Source organism: Asterias amurensis, chromosome 7 (assembly GCF_032118995.1).
Source record: "Asterias amurensis chromosome 7, ASM3211899v1".
Classification (NCBI taxonomy): Eukaryota; Metazoa; Echinodermata; class Asteroidea; order Forcipulatida; family Asteriidae; genus Asterias; species Asterias amurensis.
In genome coordinates this window covers 5,847,714-5,874,503 of record NC_092654.1, presented here as the reverse complement: position 1 = coordinate 5,874,503, position 26,790 = coordinate 5,847,714, and the positions used below count along the sequence as shown (strand labels likewise).

At 41.7% G+C, this 26,790-nt stretch overlaps 1 protein-coding gene across 2 annotated transcripts in view; it reads left to right on the top strand.

Annotated features, from left to right (window-relative positions):
- Positions 1 to 26,790, top strand: part of LOC139939476 (vesicle-fusing ATPase-like) — a 220,769-nt gene that overhangs the window by 157,036 nt on the left and 36,943 nt on the right. For both annotated transcript variants that reach the window (XM_071935430.1, XM_071935429.1), the window contains 4 exons: positions 3,267 to 3,423; positions 18,141 to 18,274; positions 19,962 to 20,028; positions 26,484 to 26,563. In XM_071935430.1, the coding sequence (XP_071791531.1) occupies positions 3,267 to 3,423; positions 18,141 to 18,274; positions 19,962 to 20,028; positions 26,484 to 26,563 (438 nt within the window). The remainder of the gene's footprint in view (positions 1 to 3,266; positions 3,424 to 18,140; positions 18,275 to 19,961; positions 20,029 to 26,483; positions 26,564 to 26,790) is intronic.

Genomic DNA, 26,790 nt, shown 5'->3' with positions numbered 1-26,790 from the left:
CAATGATAACCTTAAACGTGGTCATACATGTACCTTCTTATTGTAACGATTTACCAATTTAAAACTTAAATATCAAATTTGCTGCTACCGTGTAGATAATATGAAAAGATAAACATCAAAGAGTTTATCTCTGGTTCCAGTTGAATGCACTAAAACAATGATAACCTTAAACGTGGTCATACATGTACCTTCTTATTGTAACGATTTACCAATTTAAAACTTAAATATCAAATTTGCTGCTACCGTGTAGATAATATGAAAAGATAAACATCAAAGAGTTTATCTCTGGTTCCAGTTGAATGAGCTAAAACAATGAAAACCTTAAATGGTCATAAATCGTTATTGCAATGATGTATCAATTACAAATTTTGATCAAATATTGCTGCTTACATGTATGTAATATGAAAAGATAAAACTCAAATATCACTGGTTCCAGTTGAATGAGCTAAATCAATGAAAACCTTAAAAGGTCATTACTCCATTTTTGTCAATGAACCACCCCTTTGACCATCAGTTGATCAAATGATTTGTTTTTCTGTCAGTCATTGGTTCTATCTAGGCCCAATTTCATAGAGCTGCTTAACGGTCGATTTTGTGCTTAACGGGCGCATGTAGCAAATTTTTAATTTCATAGCCTTGGTTAAGCAATGTTATTTGCTTATAGCGGCAAGCAAGCAAGAAAGCAAAAAGGGTCCTTAAAGCCCCATTTCTGCTTAAGCACTCTGTTAAAGCATAGGACCCAATTTCATAGAGCTGCCGTAAGGGTCGATTTTGTGCTTATTGGGTGCACCTAGCACATTTTTTATTTCACAACCTTGCTTAAGCAAGGTTTTTTGCTTAAAGCAGTAATCAAATACATGTACAAAGGGTGCTTTTAAAAAGCCTCTATTTTGCTTAAGCACCCTATTCACACAGCGCATAGTGCAACATCATTGCATACGTTGTTGGTTTGCCAGTGCAGCGGTGTACGTGTGTATTGTTTGTGTGTTTGTATGGTAGGTGTAGCGAAGCAAACGAGTGTCTAAAATGCTTCAGAAATGTTCATACAATGTATTATCTTCTTGTTTACTTTCAAGTTACATGTAGTGTGTAAACCTTTCAAGGGGCGCTGTGAACCATTACACATAATACATATTAGACACAGAAGGTGATGTTTTATTTTTATCGCCACTCCGCATTTATTTCGCCCGTCATTTTGTCATCCCCTTCTACCTTTTTGCTTTAGCAAACGATCTAAAATGTTGCACGCTTAAGCTAGCAACCACTCGTGAAATAGGTTTACGCTTAAGCAGTTTTTGTTGCTTAAGCAGTTTTTGTTGCTACGTTAAGCAAACAAATTTGCTTATCGTAGGGGGCCTACCTTCTTCTTTTTTGCTTAAGCAAACGATCTAAAATCTTGTGCGCACAGTTTGTTTATGTGCTTAAGCTCGTGAAATAGGTGTACATTCCTCCATGGTTTAAGCAATTATTTAAGCAATCATTTTTGCTAAGCAGCTCTATGAAATTGGGCCCTGGTGATCGGCAGCTCGCCATGGCAGCTTCGCTGTTCTAGTTTATACATATAGGTTAGTTTAATTCTTATAATAGGTGCAGTACCTAAGGCGAGAGGAAGGGCCTATGAATCCATAAGATAAATAATAATACTAATCTATACTATTAAAAGCATAACCCGCGCCATCTTGAATTGAAATTATAAGGTCCAGTGGCATGGCATCCTTGTGGAAATCAACACGGTTGTGTGTGTGGAATGCAATACGTTTGTGTCTTTTCAGACGTCGGGTTGCAAGTCTACAAAACCCTGACCCAAACTCCCACTTACGAGTCATCTGATTGGAGGAAGTTTGGGCGGCGACCGTGTTTCAACCACTGGTCGATGTTGTTACCAGACTTCCTAGAAATCTTTCTGACAGGTGACTCATTGGACAGTGTTTCGCAGATGTTTCTCCGGATTGGTTCACTCAATTGCCCCTTGCCCGCCCACCCGCCATTCGATCCGCCCTTTTTGGTCGGTTACTTTTGTGTTGTACTATAAAGCATGGTTCTCCGGATTGGTTCATTCATTGCCACGTAGGGTCGAAGAGGCTGGGTGCCAGGACAAAACCGAAACAAATCTCACGAATTTGCATTGAGTGAATGAAGTAACTCACAGATTGATGTTTCGCAGGCGACCATGTGTCAACCACTGGTCGATGTTGTTACCAGACTTCCTAGAAATATTTCTGACAGGTGACTCATTTGTTGAAAAGATTAAATGGAGAATATTTATAAAAAAAGGTTTCACTTCCAAATGGCATGAGAAATGGACAAGGATTGGATCAAACGGAAGCTTTATAATTTGGAAACATTGGGTAAAATACTACAGGGCTATAGGTTGGAAGGAGAAGAACTTTGAGAAGAACAACATACTGCACGGTTAGCTCTTCTAATGATCATTATTATTATTATAAATACTATTTATTCGGCCACGATTCAAAGACAATAACGTTCACAAAAACAGTATATACAAGTAAACATATTCAATAAAGACAGCTATAGCAAATACAAAGGCCCTATAAATCAAAATGTTTTAAAATGGTGTGAAAGAGAGGGGTTGCATTGAGCCATTGCGCCGGACGGGAATTTCGGCTCAGGTCAGCTGATACAGGCGGTAAAAAATGTAGTAAATTTGAAGGTAAAATATTTTAAAATAAAAGAAAAAGAAAGGAAACAAAAACATAAAGAATTCTCGAAATTTTACCCAATAATTTTTTCGCGATGTTGTTACAATTAAAAAAGACTGTGCATACGATGTTTGAATTTGATAGAATCTCGGTTTTACATGAGGGAAACAAGTTCCCAAACTCCATCGGATGATGTTATTATTAATTATCACCCCCTGTAACTCGCCTCCTTGTCAAACAAAATATAGGGCAGACGTGTAACACAGAGTCTAAACGTAAAGGTAATGGTATGGGTGAAAATAATGTAAGGTATTATTTCGCCCGTCCCCCCCACTTTTCAGTAGCGATCGACGCCCTTGTATGTGTATCGAATGTTGATGTTTTCGCAGGTAAGTTTTGTAAAAATTGTCTCAAAACTGAGCTGTATGTGAACACAAATTTTGATACTTTCGCAGGTCAGGTTGGTAATGAACGTGTTCTCTTTGTTACACTGAAAAACAATATTATTGAACGCTTTTATGTACTTCTATGCTTGCTTTTTATTGGATTGTATACATTGAATTTTAGTAAAGATGAATGTTTGGTTCTTTTGAAATTTTTGATTAGGCATTTGGAGTAAGTGACGAAAGTTTCAGTAAGTATATCCTAAATGGTATCATCAACTTCGGTGAGCCAGTTCGCAGAGTGTTGGCGGATGGAGAACTTGTTGTGCAGCAGACAAAAGTCAGTGAACGAACGCCCCTTGTCAGTTTACTTCTTGAAGGTAATTTATTTACTGTTTTATTTTCAGGGATAAGTTTCCTAAATTGAAAACTGCTTTATTTTAGGACCCTGTATTCATTTACCAGTTGCAAGCCAGATATTAGTTGTGATGTAATTCTTGCATTAAGGAAATAGAAAATTATTCTGAGTCTACTTCTCTCTACTTACCGGTAGAGTCAAATTACTAATTTGCATATTCCCTATGCCTCCAGGCAATGTTGTTAAGACTTAACGCACAATAGCGCCCTCCACCGTCCTACCTACAGTGCCCCATGACATGTGGCCACGAAGTCATCCTCTTTTCTCTTAGCCACAGTTGGGTAAGGTTGTAATAAATCTTTCTCTAACAGTTTTCTGTTTTTAATAAAATAAAAACGGCTTACCTTGTGCTAAGATTTGATAATAGAGACTAGAATTGAAGATAGAGTTGTTGTTTTGTTGAAGAGTTTTGAGATAAAGATCGTGTTGTTTTACGCATGAGGCAGTCAACGCTCTCCAGGCAGATCGGTCAGCAGTCAGTGACCTGACATCACTCCAGCCTCTATTGACCATATGAAGGTCCCGCTGGATGGTCTGGTGCCAGTTCATTTAAGGTCAGCCTCTCCTCCTCCTTCCCGGCGGGTTCCACCACAGGACTTGATTGGCGAGTCTCGAAGGGGGAGCCGCCAATCATGGCCCAGTCAGTTCATGCGCCGCCCACAGATTGTACTGGACACTGGAGTTTGTTGTGATCGTTTTCTGACCTCCTCATTGCAGACGAAGTCATTCCACTTATTGCCCAAGATCTTCCTTAGGCATCTTGAGTCGAAGGCATCAAGTTTTTTCTCCTGACTTGATTTTAAGTGCCAAGTTTCGCAGCCATAGAGTAAAGTAGAAAGCACATTGTAATTGTAGAAGCGAAGCTTGGTTTGAAGAGAGAACTTTTGCTTGTCCAGATCTTATTAAGCTGGTTGAAGGCTGCAGAGGCTTTACCTATTCTGCAGCTGATTTCATGGTCCATTGATCCCTGGCTGTTGATGTAACTTCGCAGATAGGTAAAATCATTCTCAATGATGCGACGGAACAGACAGTAAGGTTACACCCCTCCAGTTGTTGCATCAGCAAAGCTCCCTTTCTTTGGGAAATAGATGATAATACCATCTTTCCAGTCATCTGGGACGATTCCGGACTTCCACACTTGGTTACAGATCTTGCACATCCACTGAATTGCGCCTTGTCCAAAGCGACATGGCCCGGGTGTTGGATCTCCCCGCCGAGAAAGCTGAGGACGCCCCCGCTGAATGGCGGTCTTTTAAGAGGAGGACTGGCCCTGCTCCGAGGAGCGGGAATATTTTCTGGGCTATGCCACTTGACCGTGTATGCGCTGACCACTTCGAGGGCATTATGTCGGCATATTCTTGGACGGCCTACCCCAAGCGGGCGGATTTATATTACCGATTTCCCCCGCGGGGATTTCGATAAATATAATTTGACCCCAGTCCTGCCGGACTCTGTGGCAGACAAGCTGACCGCAGACAGGGGGTCAACCTCCTCCAAACTTCCCTTCGCCGACAAAGCGTGTGGGGAAAATGGAGGAAGTAATCAGGAAGATGGACTCAGCGTCTCGCTTCGGCATGCGCACATCGTCCTTTTTGCTTCTCTTGTCCAAGTACCTCACGCTTGCCGGCGATGAGGACTCGGACTCCAGCGGACATGATGGTGGCGGCCCTCCATTGCCTGGATAATGGGCTGCGCACTGTTCTAGATCAATTTACGAGGGTCTCCACCCTAGTGACATCTGCCCGTAGGGCAAACGTCCTTGACGCATTGTGCCAACACTCTATTGGCGGGACAGACGTATCCCCATACTTCTGTTTGGGCACTGGCCTGGTGACCAGTATTTTTCTTAGTCTTTTTCTTCCACTCTGCTTTTTAATACAGTATGTGTTCTGCGCATTTGATCATTTTGTATGTAAGGGGCGCAATATAATATAGTATAGACATAATATAAATGATATTATTATTATTATTATTATTATTATTATTATTATTATTGTTATAAGATTGAGTGTCCTGCAGACATGGAACCCTCCAGCCTGGACCAATGGCAAAATGGTCAATCTGTGTTATAGTTCTATGATCGTTTGAGATCCATGTTATCTTGTGGATATCCTTGTACTGGAACATGGATGAACCAATCTCGAGATCAATTATAAAGCAGAACTGTATGAAGTGGTCTCTATTCTCTGTTCGCCGTCCATATGCATGAGGGCCGAGAAAATTTTCATATCCTGCTCGGTCTCAGCCTATCTGTGCGTTCATGTCTCCCATGACGATTTTTACGTGGGACCTGATCTACCAGGTCTTGCAGTTGTTGGTTGAAAACGTCCTTTTGTTCATCCTCATGGTCATTGGCAGGCCTCGACCTACAGTGGCCACCAGCGGCCATTGCCGCGATGCCCCAGCAAGTTGCCGTGATGCCTCTTTCAAAATCACATACCTTACGGCCACTTGGCCATCATGCCTTTTCCATTGATCCCTTAACATTATTTATTTGAAAGTGTTATTTTTTGTTAACAATGTGACCCATTCAATTATTAAAGGCAGTGGACACTATTGGTAATTACTCAAAATGGCATAAAACCTTACTTGGTGACGAGTAATGGGGAGAGGTTGATGGTATAAAACATTATGAGAAACGGTTCCCTCTGAAGTGCCATAGTTTTCGAGAAAGAAGTTTAGAACTTGAGGTCTCGAAATCAACCATCTAAACGCACACAACTTCGTGTTGCAAGGGTTATTTTTCTTTCATTATTATCTCGCAAGTTTGATGACCGATTGAGCTCAAACTTTCACTGGTTTGTTATTTTATGCTTATGTTGAGATACACCAACTGTGAAGGCTAGTCTTAGACAATTACCAATAGTGTCCACTGCCTTTAAGGTAAATTGTTTCGGAACGTACGATCCCGCACACTAGTTTTCACATTGCTGCTTTGCAATAAAAAACGTGTCGAGAATGTGGCATGGTAACCATATCAAACGTAGTTGAGCTGTTTACTACTAACAACGCAGCACCAGACTGCTTCCATGTATAAACTGGTTACAAGTCCCTACACTAAATTACGCATTTTTGCACTGATTTTGTCTATTGAGATCTGTATTTGTAGGGTATGGGGCCGGAGAGGCACGCGGCCGGGGGCTGGATACAGTCTATGTTTTTCCCCTGGCTATTTCGCTGGTGTCCAAGGCTTGTTGTTTTGGATTAATGTTTGTGACCCACCACTACCAGTGACCTGGTTGCCTTGCGACTTTCTTTTTCATTGCTGAACAAATGTTTGTGTACACACAACAAGCGTGGAGTTGTAAAGCATCAAGATCGGTATATACATGTATGGAGGTAACGGCAGAGCTCTACTTTTGAAAATCATCATACTCCATTAAGTTCATTAGTGATTAATCAGCTTGCCATCCCACAAATGACGCAAAAATAAGCAGGATGGCGAAATGGCTGGAGTGGCAGCAAAGTGTCAACATTTAGAAGCGTTTTTTTAATTAGGTGCATTTGTTTACATTTTTATAGTATTAATTTTAGTAGTCTATCTAGCGTGGCATGAGCGTCGGCATGCAACTTACATCTAGCTAAATACTATAGGCCAATTATTGTGAGCTAAGGGGGTGGCCTATGGGGGGTTCGTTTTTGAATTTTCATAATCATATTTATGAACAAATCAAACAAATTAAGAGATTTGTATTAAATTTTAAGGTTCATTTTTCTGAATCAGCGGATTTTGTTGAGCCTCCGGGTTGTTGGTGGGTTGTTAGCGTGGGGTGGGTGGGGCTCGCTTGTCTCGCAGAGTTGGGGTAGTAGTCATGGTGAGCCGGGGATTGAGTTTTTTTCTTCAGATTAGCACGCAGGGAATTAATTTTCTTAATTTTTGTTCTGTGATTTTTTTCAACAATTCTTTGTTCTGGAGCAATGATTTGTTTTCAGATGAGCAGAAGGGAGTTTGATTGAGTCGATGAATAAGGGGGTGCGGTAAAATGGGGTAAGTTACTGGGGTAATGGTTTGCAATGCGAGTGCTGCAAAAAACTGTAAATAATTCAGCAACAAATATTTTAAAACTTTTCTTCAATTTCAATTGCACAGCCCGTAAACAGCGACAATGAACTAAATATGGATTGGAAAGTGGACCAGCAACTTGAAATCAGAGGAAAGTATAACATAAAGTCATCAAAAAAAAAATAAAGGTTTGAAAATGGCCTTGGTGCCCTTTCAGTTGGCCTTGGTGCCCCTTTCTTTTTTGGAGCCTTCGAGGCCAAGTGGCCTTGACCTTCTGAAGCTGAAGGTTGAGGCCTGCACTGGTAGGCGCATAGCACTGGATGATGGAGACTTTTGCATGTGGACGCCGGTGACACTTCATTGCCGGACTCGCAGCCCTTCGACCGGCCCTCAGTCGGCTGGCGGAACCCCCAAAGAGAGGGGAGACTTCCGTTCCCCTCTTTGGTCAGTGGCTTGGGTCTACCCAATCGAAGGTAACAACCCGGCAAGACAAAGAAAGCTGGTGCTGGGGAGATAACTAGGAGAAGTGGGGTTAGGGGTGGCTCCCATCCGGAGGGCACCGTGCCCTCTCTCCTGACCTGGCCTTGGGGTTGCTGCAGGGGCATCCCCCCTCCACATGGCTCGGCTTACCTGGCCCTTGCCGGCCATGTGGGTTTCCTCACGACGGTCATTGATGGGTTTTTAATGAAGAATAACCGGTCGGCCATCGCAGCGGTTCACGCGGGGTTTGCTGATGGATCGACGGTTTCCGATAACCAGGTGATCCGGCAGCTGACTAGAGGGATGTTTGTTACCCATTTCCCCTGTGTGCCAGCTGGTCCCATCCTTGGACCTCTTGAGCGTCCAGTCAGTTCTAGCCCCCCCCCCCCCCTTCGAACCGCTAAATGGGGCCAAATTGTTGCACTTGGCTATCGAGGGCGCTTTTTTGGTGGCAGTGGCTACGTCTTCACTCCTCTACAGTGTCAGCTGGACACTTCCGGGGGGAACCCGGAGGAGTCCGCCTAATACCTACTGCGAGGTTCCTGGCTAAGATTCAGTCCGATTCTTTGGAACCCCCAGACATCTTTGTCCCTGACCTTAAAGCCTTTTCAGCAGTCGCGGCCAACAGACTTTGGTGCCCTGTACAGGTGGTACGTCGACCGCACAAAGTCAATCCGAACCGGCCACGAACAACTGTGTGTCTTGATGTTGAGGGTCACTTGTCTGATAGGTGTGGTGATTAATTAAGTTTCATCTTTAATTTATGCTGTGGAGAAGCGTTTTGGTAGAAGAAGATATGGGAAAAGAAGACAATACTAGATATTCAGTTCTTATGACATCACAGGAGTTATGAATTTGTTTATGTAATAAAGTTTGATTTAATGTAATATGACACCCTGATGACGCTGTCATCATCATAACGTATGTAAATTTATTCCACCTTGCCTATTTACCTTCTTGGGTTATAAAATGTAAACAAGTCAATTTTAATTTCATGCACCAACAATGTCAATTTCATATTGTCCACAGAGATGAAACTTTTGATTTAAATGTTTGTTTTGCTTCAACTTCTGGTTTAAACTAGAAGATAAGGTCACACTGGGCATACATCATGTATGTAACATGATAGTTCAGTGTTTAAAGTCACCTGGAAATAGAATTTTGTTTTCTTTCAAACATAAGAATATGCTTACGAACAATAAAACAATTTTTTTAGTAATTGTTTGTCACGATTTATATGTTTAAAAATATATAAAAATATATAAAGTTGTTTGGGGGGCTGACTCCGCCTACCCGTAAACACACGTGCAAAGTACATGTACGTCCAAGTCGTGAGTTGGTACATTTCAAAAAGTGTTTTTCTGTATTCAGCAGCAATACACCTGGTCGGCATTTTTTTTTAAACGTACAAACTCACGACTTGGTCCGTACATGTACTTTGCAATTGTGTTTACTCTACGCATTACAGGCAAAGTCTGCCTCGATTGACGTCACGAACAGCGCCCTCTCGGGTCGGGGTCTACTCTTAAATTTGTAAATAACATAAGAACTGATTTTTTCAAACCTTAGTTAACTGTTTATTCACATTCAACTCATCAAAACACATATATTAGTGACAAAAGCTTTATTTTGAAAAAATACCACTTCCAGGTGACTTTAAAGACCTCTCTTTGGTGACATATCAATTTTTTTAATTAATGTGGGGATAAACATAGAAACTAATTGACTAAATTGTGACATATTTGTTCAGTGGTTGAAGAACTTTGAGATGACCTATGCATTTCTGTTACTAGATCCACCACTTACTTGGTTGTATTGTAAACTTTCAAAACAAATTCTTAAATGTTACTTTTCATCAAAGCAGAGACAAAGTACATTATACAATTGTTGCATGCTGTCATGGGGTCCATGGCGCTTTGTACACCAGTTAGGGAATGGCACCCAAGGCGAAGCCCAGGGTGCCATTTTCCCTCGAGGGTGTACACAACCTATGGACTCCAACTGCAGCGTGCAACAATTGTTTTGTTTAAAACCTCTTCAACACACATTGATTCCCTTAATTAAACTATTAATATCAGTACACAACTGCTGCTCAACTCTTTTTTTGTTCAAACACTTCTTCCTAGAAGGAAATTTTACAGAGAATCCCTGAATACTGAACTTGACCCTTTTCCACCACAAAGCTGGTTTACAGGGAGAATTAATCAAAGCTGAGGATTGAATTACTTCTTTCAACTCCAAATAATTGGTATCATTGAGCAGAGAAGCGTTACGTTCCCAAACACAGGACACCGAGGCTGTGAACCAATAGAATGGTCTGATTTAAAGCTGCCAACAATGTCTGCATTATCAATATGTGAGATCAAACTAAAATAAACTAGACAAATCAAGTCTGCAAAATATGGGAGGTGAGTGATTTGAAACCCATGTGTCTACTTCACTCTACTTACCTGTAGAGCGAATACTACAATTGCATTGTTTCCTATGCCGGCAGGCAAATAGCTAAGAGTTTTACATATAATAGTGCCCTCAAGAGTCCTATCCCCGACGCCCTGTGACATGCGCACCACGTTGGCGTCCTCTTTTTCTCTTAGCAGGCAGAGGCATCGGACGTGAACATTTTTCGCTCGGCATAAATCGGAAAGATTTAGAAGTGCCTTTGTGCTTGATGAATGAAGTTAAATAGCGGCTTTCCAGTAGAGGATAGCCTGTAGAGTTGAGTTGTTTTGAGAGTGATTGTTGTAAATTCATATAAAAAATCGGGGAGGAAAGGGCTTGTCGCCGTAGGAGGGACCTACATCCCTCCGAGACAGCCTGAGTCCTCAGGGGTTTGTGGCCAAGCAATCCCCCAGCCATCGTCGGCTGGCGGGGCTAATGGATCAAATACCAGCCGGGCGGGGGACCTTACGGTCTCACCGTCCCCGCCAGGATCCACCCGACAAAGGGGAAGCATCCCGGTAAGGCCACAAAAATTGCCAAGTACCGGGGCAACACCAAAGAAGGGACGAGTGGGAAAACAGGACTCCACTACTGAGCCAGCCCCATCAATCCCAGGTCAGCCAGCGGGGCACACGCAGCCAGAGGGGGGTACCCTTCCACGGCTCGGTGCGCCCAGGGCTGAGTACAGGGTATGCACAGCCGGAGGGGTTACCCCTCCACGGCTCAGTGCACCCGGCCCCCCATAGTGCACACGCAAGTACCGCAGTGCCCAGGGATGGCCTTTTGTACGGCTGGCTCGACCAGGCAGCCCTCGCCTATGCTATTGGGCTCGGGGCGCTGTCGGCCGCCGGGGAGATTGGCAACGGGGAACAGCCCCTTTTGGGCCCTGTCGGAATGTTACGTTTCGAGGGATCGTCCTCGACTTCCGGGTTCACCCGCTGTTCAGGCATTCCTGCCCCGCAACCGACCTCCGATGTTCCGTCGGAGCCCACTCGTGGACCCCCTTCAAAGAAGGGCAAAAAGACCCGCCCTCGCAGCCCAAGCTCGAGCGGCTCGACCTCCAGTCAGTCCCACCAATCGGGGACCCGATTTCACGGGAGGAATTTTTGGAGGCACCCTTTTCCACACCCTCATGGCCTCAATTACGGGCTGACGCGAGGGTGCTGGACAAGGCCCGTCTGACTTGGCCACCGAGCTGGTACCCATTAGTCAACACGGCCATGGGTGGATGTGCCGGGCCAACGGGGACTCCCACACACGGCTAGCCGTGCTCCCGACTCCCCCAGACGTACGGAGCCATACTATCGGTTTCCCTCAGTGGACTGAGTGGACTTTGAAAAATATTTTGCCACTCCCGTTCTGCCAGACTCAGCCTCCGACAAGCTGGTCGCGGACAGGGGATCGTCATCATCCAAGCTCCCCTTTGTGGACAAGATCCATGGCAAACTGGAGGACACTTCCCGCACATGGACTCATCGGCGCGCATGGGGATGAGTACAACATCTTTTCTTCTGCTCCTGTCAGAATATCTGGAGCAGGGGTGTGATGAGGATACCATAGTGCCAGCGGACATGAGGATTGCAGCCCTTCATTGTTTGGACAATGGTCTTTGTTCCATCCTCGACCAGTTCACAAAGATAGCAACCCAGGCGACGACGACACGCCGCGCCAATGTGCTGGATGCGCTTTTCCTGCCGTCAGCCGGGGCCTGTAAACGCCTTGACGATCTCCCGCTCACCGGGGTTGACTTATTTGCCGGCCAGTTTCAGACGCCCATGGAGGCTGAGGCGAAACGCCTCAAAGCAACAGTGGTGTCCGAGCGCCCGCCCCCCCGATATACCGGGGCGTGGTGCAAGTGACTTAACAAACTCCGGCCGGCCTCCCACCGACGGGTGGGTCCTCGAAACAATCGGCAGCGGTTACGCGCTCGAGTTTACGAGGACCCCCCCATCGGACATGCTCAGTCGACCCGTACCGTCCGACTTAGCAAAGCTTCGCTCCCTCGAGGGGGAGATAGACGCCCTCCTCCTAAAGGGGGCGGTGCGTATTGTCCCCCGCTTGGGGACTCGGACGGGTTTCATGTCAACCTTCTTTTTGACTTTTTCTCGCGCCAAATATCAACTACATGTAAATCAAAATTATCTTTAAGAGCAAGCAATTCTTTTTTTTTTGTCACAAAATTTGTATGGAGGCAGCCTCAAATATTATCTTGGGAAAAGTCTTGAACAATGTTGAAGTCGCCTCCTAGAATAATATGATCTTCAGATAATTGTCAATGATATTTAAAATTTCTTGAAAAAAACCCTCGGTCATCATCATTAGGACCATAAATATTGATAAGAGAAATATTCATCATCATCATCATAGCCGTCCTCCCGAGGTAGATCCCGGAGATGGCTTCCCAACTAAGAGTCTCCATAGGTCTCTGTTCCTTGCTAGGTGTCCTGCTGCTGCCACAGATGGTATGTCAGCCTCTTCACAGAAGTGCTTGATATCTTCCAGCCATCGTTTCCCTGGTCTTCCTCTGGGTCTGTTTCCTGCAATGTGGCCCTCTAGAAGTATTTTGGGGTATCGGCCATTGCCCATTCTGTTCACATGCCCAAAATACTTGAGTTTAGTTTTCCTAATTGAAGTTGGAAGATCTATATAGTAGTGAAGCAGTTCACGTACTCTTGTGTTGCGAAGTCTGTCCCTTCTGGTGACCCCCAGTATTTTCCTCAAGCAGGCCATCTCGAAAACCCTTAATCTCTGCTCATCCGCTTTCTTTAGTGTCCATGTTTCGGAGCTGTAGGTGGCTATTGGTAGAACCAAGACTCTGTAAAGATTAAGCTTGGTTGAATTCTTGATGTCTTTGGATGTCCATATAGAGTTCAGCTTTTGCATGGCCCCCATGGCAAGTCCAACTCTACGCTTGATGTCATTTTCACTGGTGGGGATTTCTGAAATCACACCCCCCAAGTAGATGAAGTTTTCGACTTGGTCCAAGGATTTACCATCTATCTGTATGTTAAGCTGGATCTTATCTCTGTTAAGGACTGGGACTACAGTTTTGCTTTTGTTTATTGTCAGACCAAACTTCTTGCTGAAGGTATCAACCTCTGAAACTAGAAACTGGAGGTCTTCTTCGTTTTCTGCCAGAAGTACAATATCGTCTGCAAAACGAAGATTGTTGATGTATTGCCCTTGAACTCTTACACCAATCTGTTGATCTTGAATCGCAAGTCTCAATACCAGTTCCAGGATGATGTTGAAGAGTTGGGGGGACAGTATACATCCCTGCCGGACTCTTGTTGTGGTAGTGAACCATGAAGTGAGTTCCCCATTAACTCTTACAGCGCTTTGGGATACACCGTAGAGAGCTCTTAGGAGATCTACCGTTTTTAATGGGTAGCCCAGGTGTCGCATGGCTTGCCAGAGACCCTCCTGCCAGACTGTGTCAAAAGCCTTTTGATAGTCAATGTAACAGCAGTATAAAGGTTTTCTTATCTCATTATACTTTTCTGCTAGTTGTCTTAAAGTAAAGAGTTGGTCGGTGGTGCTACGTCCTGGTCTGAAGCCTGCCTGTGATTCAGCTATGATGTTTTCTGTTTGGGTCTGCATTCGTTTGTGTAATATGCTGCTGAAGACTTTTCCCGCCAGGCTAAGGAGGCTGATTCCCCTGTAGTTGGAGCAATCCAACTTGTCCTTTTTCTTGAAGATGGGTACAATGATGGCTCTCCCCCAGTCCTGTTGAATTTCACCTGTGTCCCATATTTTGTTGCACAGTTTGTGTATGATTTTAGTGCCTGTTTCACCTGTTGCTTTTAGCTCTTCGGCCGATATGCCATCAAATCCTGGGGCTTTGCCTGTCTTGAGGTGTCTAATGGCTCGGTGAACTTCATCCAACAGGATATTTGGTTCTTCTCCTTCTTCTGGGATAGTTGGGATGGATTGAAGAATTGAGGTGTCCTCAGGGCTAGGTTTATTGAACAGATCCTCGAAACTCTCTTTCCATCTTTCCTTTACTTCGTTGTCCTCAGTGAGAACTTTTCCATGTTTGTCTTTGATGCTTGCCATACCAGTTGTGCGTTTCCCTGTGATTGTTTTAATAGTGGCGTAAATTTGCTTGGTCTTCTTAGCTTCATGTGCATCGTCTACTTCTGTACACAGATCTCGCAGCCATTTGTCTTTGCACTCTTTTGTCTTGCGTTTTATTTCTCTGTTTAGATAGTTCTATTTGGGTTTCAGAGAGGCATCTTCTAAGCATTGCAGTTTCAATATCCTTCTCTGTCTGCTGAGCTCAATCACCTCGGTAGATATCCATGGTTTCTGTTGCTGTGGTTTTTTCTTACCGAGGATTTCTTTTGATATTTCATTGATTGATTTCTTGATATCATTCCAGAAGACATCAATCCCAACATCCGTATCTGGGATGTCTAGAAAAGGCTGGAATCTTCCTCCTGTTGTCACTTTGTATTTGTCTTTTGTCTCTGTTGACTTGAGTTTAGACACTTCAAAACTTGGGCATTTGTTTGCTTTTGGTTTAACCTTCAACTTGAGTTTTAGATCAGCAAGCACCATCTGATGGTCTGATCCAACATCTGCACTGGGGTAGCTGCGTGAGTTGTAGATATGCAGCTTTTCCATTTCTGCTGAATGAGTACATAGTCAATTTTGTTTCTTGTTGATCCATCTGGGGATTCCCATGTCCACTCACGGTTAAATTTGGGTTGTTTGAGCCTGGTGTTGGATATGCAGAGATTGTTGGAGGCACAAAAGTTTAGGAGTTTTTCGCCTCTTGTATTCCTTTCGCCACACCCGAACTTGCCTAAAATACCATCCCAAGGCTCCCAATCGCTGCCGACTTTTGCGTTGAAGTCTCCCAATACTATAAGCATGTCTTGTGATGAGGTTTCATTTATGGTTCTTTGTAGATCCTCATAAAACTCATCAATTTCTTCTTCTGAATTGCTGGTGTTTGGTGCATACACTTGTATGATTGTTGACACTCCTACTTGTGTGCGCAGTCTTGCCAAAATTATTCTCTGTGATATTGGGTTATATCCTAGAAGAGACTTTTGGGCATTTTTGTCTAAGACTATGGCCACGCCTGCTCTGTGGATAGATTCATTGCTTGAACTGTTGAACACAGAAATTTGAGACCATCTTGCATGAATTCACCTTGTATTGTGAAGTGCGTTTCAGCAATACCCATCACTTCCCAGTTGAAATTGCTGAGTTCATTAATAAGTAGTTCTAGGTTACCAGTTCGGTGTAAGGTGCTCACATTCCATGTGCCTATTCCGACTGACTGTTTAGCATTTAAAAATGCCCGCTTCCCAACAGGCATGACAGGTGTATCAACAGCAACCCGTCGAATTGGGGATCGGTATGTTGCTCCCCCTGATTGTGGAAGATCAACATCCCTTCCAATACGCTTTGAGGTTGATGCGTCATCGTGCTCTTGGCTTACAAGGCCCTGGGGAATTGTGGCTGGTTGATATCAGGGGCTTTAACCCGGGTGCTGTTACTTTGACTCATCATGTAGTTGGGTTTAAGTGGTCTTTTTATACCAAGGCGAAATATTATTACCATCAATACAGACATTCACTAACGAAAGTGTTAAGAATGTCAAATTGGAAAAAAGGCTTAAAGAGAATACATTACACCCGCACTGTTGAATGAGAAATGATTGAAAAATGATTTTATAACCCCACTCACTGATCCGAGATTTCTCAACTTCTAGGGTACTGTGTGTTTCCAGGAGAAAACAAATATCAAACAGGTATTAGTGTTACCCAGAGTTTGTGCATCCAGTTGTTCTTTTCCCTTCCCCGATAACAACCCCCCTTCACTACCACTTCACTAACCCCCCCCCACCTCTCCCATGTCCCTTTCCCTTCATGATCCACCCCGTCCCCTTCATAACAGAAAATCATCAAAGCAGTGTATGTATGTGGTTAAAGTTTGTTAGTATTTTTTCCTTGTTAACCAAAACCTGATGTGGGATGAATAATTTTGTCTATGCTTCCTTTATACCAGAGGTTTGAACAATTATTAAGAGGAGTCAGTTGAAAAACTGATACTGTTCTTTGGACTTGCGAAACAACCGTGCTCTACATGTATGTTCACAGCCTTATAACAAAAATATATATATTTCTGGCACACTAGAAAAAAATACTTAAATGTCAATTGCTAGGTGAATGTACATGTAGGTGATCTTTTGTGATTCTCCAGCGCCCAGCTGCATAATGGTAACAAACACCTCACTCGTAAGCTTCTTTAACTTGTATTAATAAATACCTTGGACGGTTTCAAGTCTCTGATTGGTCAAAACCCGGTCACGTGGGGGTGTGTTAATGGTCAGTATGAAGACCGGCTTTGGAAAATAGAGAATAAGTGGCTATCGTCCAGTCATGTGTTTCTTTCGACCCCAGTGAAGGCGCTGAACAGACCATTATTTAAAAGAGTCACTGGTCTCAAAGATCAGTAATGTGATTAACGCACAAAAGAAATAGGAACCATCAAAAGCTCAAATATGGCCCCTAAACATGTCCCCTGAGTATGGCCCCTGAACATGTCTGGAAGTATCACGAAATTTGGACAATGTTAGCCGTTTAATTCGTTATACAGGTATTTATTAATGGGAATAACAGTGTTCGGACCCGATCTTCACTGCGTGGTAATGACCTTGGTTGGTGGCTGACGCTGTTAACAAACGCTGTTAACAGACCTCGCCTCTGGCTCGGACAGTTAACAGGGCCAGCCACCAACCCAGTCATTACCACGCAGTGAAGACCGGGTCCTCGCACTGTTATTCCCTAAGTCGTTCTTAATTAGATCGTCAACGAAAAAATATGACTTGCCTTGGAGAACTGTGCGAAGTTTTTTGATAATGTTAATTCTGTCCTGTTAGCTGATGAACTTGACTTAAATGAATTGTCGCCTGATTCGTACCAGTTCTGAGGGCTCTTTCGATACGAACATCCTCTGTATCCTTCTGTATGGAAAGCCTACCAGTTTGAGGTTGTTTCGCCGGGAATGACATTCCATTCTGTCGAGCACCGAGATTGTTAATCTTCTTCATTTCTACTTTCCACTTCAGCAAGCTGGGACCCAAGCTCTTCAACCTTGGAGGAAACTTCATATATTCGTGATGCCTTGAAGTCTAAAGCTGAAGCTATTTTTTTTTCCAGCGTTGACACCTTCCGGCTCAATCTTTGTTGCCTGTTTAAATCAGATGACAGACTAGCTTGAACAGCGCCAAACATCTCCAGAAAAAAAATTACTCAAAATCTTCGCTTAGCGTCGATTGACCATCGGCTGTCGCAGAATTCAGGGAGCCAGACACTGTAGTATGAGCTGTGATGGCCACCCTTTGTCATTTGTACCTGTCGTGAAAATCTAAACTTCAAATTGGACTTTTTTTGCAGAAGAGCTGGCAGGGTCTTGAAACTATTTTAAGACAAGCGAATTTAAAGGCGAAACAACGAAAAGCAAAGAGGTGAATTTTGCAAGGCCAATGGAGCTGGTTTATCGTTGCGATCAGTCCCAGTTATTACCCATGATGCACCCTGTATTGTAAACTGACTGGCACCTCCCAGCAAAGATAGTGACAAAATAAGGACATAACCAAAATAGGGCTAGATACATCAATTGGTAGAGCATTCAAACTGTTGTCATTCCTCTGTAAAAGCAGTAGTCAGGCCTAAAGTACATGTAATTGAACGAAATGGAAGAAATCTTTGATAAATAAGTTTAAGTTTTGTCTTTTGCAGGTCCTCCATCCAGTGGAAAAACTGCTCTTGCTGCAACTCTTGCAATGAAATCAGGATTTCCTTTTGTGAAAATATGCTCCCCAGAAGACATGGTTGGGTTCTCTGAAAGTGCTAAGTGTCAGGCTATTAAAAAGGTGGGTATCATTGACAAAAGGACAATGAATATTTGGTTAAAAAAATACACTTTTCACTGGAATATACAACTTACATGTACCAATCATGGCAACTGTTTTAGATCCAGACTATGTACATGTACAACAAATAAGCTCAAGCTACCGGCATAAAATGTGGTTGATTTGTAAATGTGATAATGTCTGACTTTTTAAGAGATTACACATTTTAGCCTATCTCACCTTTCTTGAACAAATGTGCAGGACATGATGATGGACAAGTATTTAGATCTTGCATCCTTCTAGATCTCTTCTTGCCATAATTATACATTTGCGGGATGCCGAAATTGGATGCTGAAAGTGGGGGTTGGGGGGGGGGGGTAAGTGGTGGAGGGACACTTACATGTAGAGTCACAATACAAATCACTGTATCAAACAACCCATCCTAAGTTAAGACAAATCTAGTACTTTGTGAAATCGCACACTTGTCCGTCTTTTTTCTCCGTTTCTCATTATTTGTCGGTTCCAGTTTCGCACGGGAACCACTAGTGGTTCTTTCCCAGTCACGTTTTTACCCATTTTTTTCTCGTTCCGTTAATTATTTTCCTGTCCTGTATCGATTTATACAAGTCCCTTTTCTTTTTTCCTTTTCCATATTATATCCCCAACCCCGTGCATTCTTCCTGTCATTTTATTTTTGCTGTCCCCTGTCTGTGTGCCCCTTCCCTATACCCCATCCCATACATATCTAACCCGCGCCTCCCTACTCAAGATTCCATGCATTTGCATTGTTCTTTGCTTGCCACTGTTTGCCCATAACTCATGTTTTCCACTTTTCAGTTGTGCGCAGGTCCCGCTAGTGGTTCTTTCCCTTAGTCCCTTTTATACCCCCTTCAGTCAATTTGTTTTTCCTTTTGCAGTTCCCCTACCACCGTCCCACAGACGTACTACTGTGTGCCCCTTCCTCTCCTCGTCCCAAAGTCTAATCAGCGCCCTCGTCCCTGTGATCCTGTACGTTGGCATTGTTCTTTGCTTGCACTATTCCCTCATAACTCATGTTTTCTAGTTGCGCGCTGGGCCCGCGAGTGGTTCTTTTGTTTATTTGTTCCAGTTCAGTTTATTATTCTCTTCTCCCATATTATCATTAGTCCTTTTTTTTCCCCGTATTTTTTCCCCAGTCCTAGGAATTTGTTCCCACGCCCTAGGAATTAGTTCCCATCTACTTTCGCTGTACATTTTTCTTATAATGTAAAGTTCTGGTTTTTGGAGCTGAATGCTGGCAGTTTGACCATTCTTGTATGCCACATTTGTGTAACAAAAGGACAAAGGTCTGGAATTGGTCATACAATAACCCTCGAACAGGGATTTTACAATGCATGTTTTCAAGAACCTGTTGTAGCTCTTTGTATGGGTAAAACAAAACAACATGGTACATGTAGGTGCCCGTCTGTGCACGTTAGACATTGGAAAGTCCAAGTGGATATACACACGCCAGCTATCCAGTTGTCAGCAAAAAAAATATGACATTTTAGGAAGTAAACAAACAAAATTTCACCTGAAATCTTTTTTTTTTATTTTTATTTTTTATATAAATTGTTGTCAATTTAAGAAACATTGAAATGGCTTAAAATCTGATACATGATACCAAGATCAGTGTGTGACTATTTACTTTTGTTGTTTTATTATCTTATTCTTCTTTTCAAATGATCAGATCTTTGAAGATGCATATAAGTCGCATGTAAGCTGTGTTGTTGTAGATGACATTGAAAGACTTCTTGGTGAGTTTTCATTGGTTTTTTAATCTATGCAACTATTTTTTATTCAATCTCTTTTTGTCATTGTTTCTATTTCAGAGGCAAATTTGTTGATTTAGTTAAGAATTAAAAGTTCTTGATTTATTTTAGTTTTTTTAACAAGATGTGGGTATGTAGCATGGTTTGGCTGGTCAAGCACACGTAAACTTGATTCAAGTCCCGTTCTTGTGTAAGAGGTCCCTAAAAGACCACAGGGTGTGCAGTGAAAATGTGCTTAGAAATGGAGTTTCGTGGCGCACCTCTGGAAAAAAAAATTAAACAAGTGTCCGGATTTGGGGCAAAAAATACGTGTCCGGATTTTGGGCACTACAATTACTAGTAAGAAAGCATGGAAACTATCTAGCTTAGATCTCACAGGCCACTCAGTTGAAGGTATTTTTGTTCAGAAGGTCTCCTTTTTTTGTTGCCATTATTTCATACTTTTTTGCCAAGCTTCGAAGAAGTACATGTACAGACAGCGTGGGCACAATAATAGTGGATACGTGAGGAATGAGGTTACTGTGACACGTTACACATGTAGCTCACACACAACCTCATTCCCCACGCACATGTGCACTATTCCCCAATATGTCCACTATACACAAAGGTTTGAGACACGTTCATTGTTCGAGTGAATTCGCCGCTATTATTCAACACTGCGTTCTAAAATTAAATGTGTTTCTTCTTTTCTGTTACAATTATTTTGATATTTTTCTTAATTTTTATTTCCACTTAATAGTTCATTCGTTGTTTGCATGTATTGTACGATTTAATAAAATTATATGGGGCGGCTTGTTTAGCGTGTTTTTCTGAGTATTATCGTAGCGTCATAGTCACGGCTCGAAATCGTATTTGCTACGCCCAAATCATGTATGTTGGTATCTCTGCATATTGTACATCAATCATGAAACATCAACAAATAAGTTATGTTGAATCGGTTTCTTTTCATTTAATCAAATTGAACGCATACTTTGTAGTATACACATCAAAGACAAAAACACAGATAAAACTTCATAACTACCTGTTAACATCAGCACAATCATGTTGTCCTTACACATGTGGGGACAAACTCCTCAACTCTGAACATGTCCTCATCAGCCAGCATCAATTGATTGTATAGTGGGCATGTTCGGTCGTTTGACGCAGTCGCCTATGATAAATTCTGCTAGTAATATAACCAGTCGAACACCTTTTTAGTTGAAAGTTCACCTGAACACAGTCTGATGAGAAAAAATACAATTAAAATCATGGTGGTATTGTCACAAGAATGTTAAACTAGCCACATTTCGTGAGTTGATAGCGGGCCAGCCATGTCAAACACATCTCTAGCTGTATCATTCCCGAATGAAAATTGACCCTCAGAAAAATATTTTAACTGGTTTCTAATCAACTGGGGTATTTCAGACAAACAATTTTAAACGGTGCCTCACCGTTACCGAATGGATATATGATAAACAAGCAAGTTTTCACTCAGATGGAAATAGACAATCAACTTTTCCAGGTCACGTTCAAGGCCCCCACGTTCAAATAACAAAATAAAATAAGATCAAATGAAACAATTGTTATATTAATAACAAAAATCTTTTTACTTTGAGTTAATAAAAAAATAAATCATGGCCATTGCATCATGATCATTGACATTGTGTCAGATTGAAAGAAAGGATAAAGACTTGAACAAAAAATTGTTTCATTTACCGATTGGAATGTAGATCTAGTAACAATTTATGAGCATTTTTTTCCTGAAAATATTGCAAGGATCTATGTATTTTAAACAGCCAAAAAAGCATGATCAGATGTTTAGAGAGACAGTCTGTGAGTCACTGGAAATGCCGGACAAAAAATTATTCAGAATCATTAAATCATATTGACAGATTGACATGGCATGATTGAGACTGACTGAAACTGTCATAAAGACTCACTGTCATAGTCATACTGTGAAAGCTTGGCAACAATAATTTATGAATGAACAACAGGAAAATGAATCAATACTAAAACATAAATATGATAAGGTTCCGATATTTTTAAATTTTAAGTTGAAAAGGTACTGTTGTCTTGACGTTACCTGTGAGAGAGATCAGAGGATTTTACCAATCTTCCGTCTGTGACAGTTGTCCATCGTCGTGTTTAACGTGTCCGTAATTTTGGGCTAGCGATTGCCCCAGCTTTTATGACATTTTCACACTCGATCGTACTCTAATTCTTTTCCTTCTTCAAATACATGCACAGAAATGTCTTCAACTCTTTTCCGAAAATGGAAAAGCTTTTGTTTCAACGCTAGACAAATGCATAAAACACTTTTTTGTGACATGTTTTTCTCACACCACAATGGAGCCTGGGTTGTTGTTCGTCTCTGACGTTGTACAGAGGTCGTGACCTCGTGAGCATAATAATAGGTCTACAGCTATTGGTTAGTTCATCGCAACCGCTGCCGCGCGGTCTTGTAAAGCCATCAATGATTGGTCATTTTTTCCCCAGCCTCGCACTATACTTTGGAAATTATAGCTGTTAAATTGGTCCATCACAAGAAAACTGGCAAAAAGATCGATTGTGGAATTATTGTATGTTAATAACCATATTTTTCTCATGAATTTAAGATAATAAAAATGCTAATGCCAGATATGCGTCGCAAAACTGCACGATAATCGGCTACGCCCACTGGTCTATAAGCATAAAGTGCCAACTAGCAAACAAGCCGTATAGCATGCAGTGCACACTGGCCGTCAAAATGTACATGTTAGCTATTGTGGTCCCGAGAATGTGACTAAAGTGAGTCGTGTCTTACTCCTGCACGTTGTTATGGAAAAATCTCCTTAAATGGGGAAAGGCCAATGGGAGCGTGGAAGCGCTGCCCCACCAGTAAAACATTCATTACACTCTGTGACATCAGAGTGCAAGACATTGTAAGTGCACACGTCTAAACACAACAACACATGGGGGCTGGCAAACTCATTAGCAGGCAAGGGTGTCAGTATTATAAAATGTTGAGTTGCACTTCACAACGTTTCAACATTTGGAATGTGTGAAAATGTTGGGTTTTTGTTGCCAACAAACTCTCCAATTCGTTATACTGCTGCAGAGCTGCACGCAATGGACACCCGACAGTTGCATGACAATGCCTGGCTGTTGAATCTGGACTTGCCAAAAGGTATGCGACGTCGTAAACAAGGCAAAGCTGGTGGATTAAAGAAACTTTTACGTAAACGGAGGTTCAGACCATATTTTCCATCAGTTATAATGGGCAATGTACAATCATTGAGAAATAAAGGTGATGAACTTCAAGCAAATACCCGGTATCTACATGATTACAGAAACATTTCCCTGATGTCATTCACTGAATCGTGGCTGAAGGATATTTACCGTGATGAGCATGTGGCAATAGATGGGTTTAAATTGCTACGAGGGGATAGAAACTTAAATGACACGGACAAAGCTTGTGGTGGTGGAGTTTGTCTATACGTTAATGAGAAATGGTGTCATCCAAACGATGCAGTGATCAAACGCCATGCATGTTCTCCAAACTTGGAAATTTTGACGGTCAGTTTATGCCCATATTATCTACCCCGGAAATTTTCTCATGTTGTGTGTTCAACAAAATACATTCCTAACCGGTCGGTTGCCAAGCAAGGAACTGATGAGTTGTGTTCAGCTATTCATGATATTGAACGAACTAACCCAGATGCCATGGTTATCATTAATGGAGATTTTAATCATGCCTCTTTAAAGAAAAGCAGTGTTCAGTACCACCAATATGTCGACTGCCCTACACGTGGTACAGCAACCCTGGACTTATTTTACTCCAATGTCAAAGGAGCATATGCTGCCTCTCTTCTCCCTCAGCTGGGCCAATTAGCAGACCACAATTTAGGGTCTTTGTTACCAAAGTATCGACCATTGGTGCAATGTCAGAAACCAAAGATCGTGTCGGTTCAACAATGTAATACAGATTCATTGAGCGAATTACAGGCATCGTTAGAGTGCACCGACTGGAATGTATTTATTGAAACTAACCCTGATTTAAATGATCTTGAAGACGCAGTTTGCAGCTACATTAACTTTTGTACATCAAATGCAATTTCCACGAAGGAGGTCAAAACCTACCCCAATAACAAACCCTGGGTGGCAAAGGAAGTTAAAGATGTGATTAACAGGAAGAAGCAGATCTACGGACAAGGTGACAAGATGCAACTTAAGAGAATTCAAAAGGAACTGAAGCGTGTCATCAAAGCAGAGAAAGTTAAATACAAGAATAAGATTGAACAGACTCCGACTCAGAACAATATGAAAAAGGTTTGGGAGGGAATGAGACTCATGAGTGGCTATTCAAATAAATTGGAAAAAATAGCCAATTACCAGACGCATCAGTTGAGTATGCTAATAAGTTGAATGAGTTTTATAACCGGTTTGATAAATATGATTTTCATAATGAAGTTGATAACCTTCACGATGTACTTCAACAAGATTTAGATCCCTATGAGCTAAGTGTTTCTGAACAAGAAGTTTGCCGTCAGTTTAAAATACTGAATACATCTAAGGCAGCCGGACCGGATGGAATTTCCGCAAAGGTTTTTCAATGTTCGGGTCAGCTTTGTAGAATTTTTAACCTTTATTTCTAACTTGTCTTTTACTACCCGATCTATTCCACAAGTTTGGAAATGCTCTTGTATTATTCCTATCCCTAAGCATTCTAGTGTTACATGCATGGATGATCTCCGGCCAGTGGCCTTAACAGCCATACCAATGAAAGTGTGTGAAAAACTGTTTAAGAATGTTTTGTTTGATTTTGTATCTGGCTTTCTTGACCCAATGCAGTTCGCCTATCAGGGAAATCGTAGTTGTAGTGATGCTATTTTAACAGTGTTAGATAAATTATATGCTCACTTAGAACAGGTTCGCTCTAATAGTTCAGCTAGAGTGATGTTGTTTTTTTTATATTTCTCGTCAGCATTTAACACTATTCAGCCTCATGTACTAATTCAGAAACTACTAGACCACTGTGATGTACCTAAGTCTCAATTGTCCTGGATTTTAAATTACTTGACAAATCGTTCTCAGTATGTTAAAATTAATGCTGCTGGCACACAATCTAGTTTGATTTATTCAAATACTGTTGCTCCACAGGGTACGGTTCTGGCTCCATTCTTATTTTCATTATATACATCAGACTGTAGGTCTTCTGAAATGTCGTGTCCTTTAATTAAATTCGCAGATGACACTGCAATGATTGGTCTGATTAGTAAGGATGATGATCACTTGTATAAAGATCAACTTCAACATTTTGTCAAATACTGTGATTTAAACTATCTCCAACTAAATGTTTCTAAAACTAAAGAAATGGTTATTGATTATAGGAAATCATGCCGTTAACTAGAGCCTGTGATCTTGAAAGACAGGGCAGTGGAACGTACAACTTGTTAAAAATATCTGGGTGTCGTATTTGACAATGAACTGTGTTGGCATGAGCATGTAGATTCCATTGTGAAAAAAATGAATTATCGTATGTTTTGTCTTAGGAAATTAAATTCTTTTCATGTCAATCGTAAAATTTTAGCTACTTTTTACGACACTGTGGTTGCTAGTGTTTGGGCCTACTGCTTGATCTGTTGGGGTGGAAATGTACGTGGGATTGCAAAGGATCGCATAAATAGAATGAGAAAAGCAGCAGGAAGGATTCTTGGGGAGTCGCGGCCGCTTGTTGACACAGCATATGAGGATCTGCTGGCTGGCAAGCTAACTATGCTACTGAATGATGCTAACCATCCGCTTCATGATGCACTTGCCAGCCGGTTGATCCCTAGGTCTGGTCGTATGCGAGTGCCATATTCTGCGACAAACCGCTACCCATCCTCCTTTATCCCTCGTGCAATAACACACCACAATCTCAATTTTAAACGTTAATTATAAATTATCGCCCAGGCTCCAGTAGTTTTCTTCTCAATTTTAAAAGTTTATTATAAATTTATCGCCCAGTCTCCGGTATTTTTTCTTATCGCTTTTTAGTGTTTTTTCTTGTAATTGTATATATAGCCATTGTCTGTTTTGTAATGTTTTTAATGTGTCAATGTTTTTACTGTATGCGAGCATTTGAATTACCCTTTTTGGGATGTAATAAAGATTATTGTATTATTGTATTGTATTGTATACAGCCTTCTGTAGGAAACATTAATTTCTTGTGTAATCTAAAGGTAAATTAGAGATTTCCACATAACCTTCTTATCATCACAACACTGACCCCATTGAAACCTGCACATCTAGTGTTTGGTCTGACAAACTCTAACTAATATTTGTTTACTGTTACAGAGATTGATTTTTTGATCTGTGTATGTACATGTAAATGTATGTACAATTAGCAGTTGCTTCAAGTGATGTTGAGAACCTGCAAAGTGATAGTAGGCTGGCTTCACAGTTAATTAATGGTTGTTGTTTTATCTTTGTTTTCACAGATTATGTACCACTTGGGCCACGATTCTCTAACTTGGTGTTGCAAGCACTCCTAGTGTTGTTGAAAAAAATTCCACCTAAGGTAAACAAAATTTGCTGAAAATAAATTGTAATTGCAACATATGTTAAGTGATTTTGTTTTGCACATATATTAATATCATTGCTTATCCATGCTACATGTATTGCATTATTTTGCACCATCACATCAACATCCTACTTGATGGTACCAAGCTACCATTTTTTTTTTTATTGAAGAAATACTCAATTAATTTTAGATCAAATTTTAGATCAAATTGACAGAGAAATACT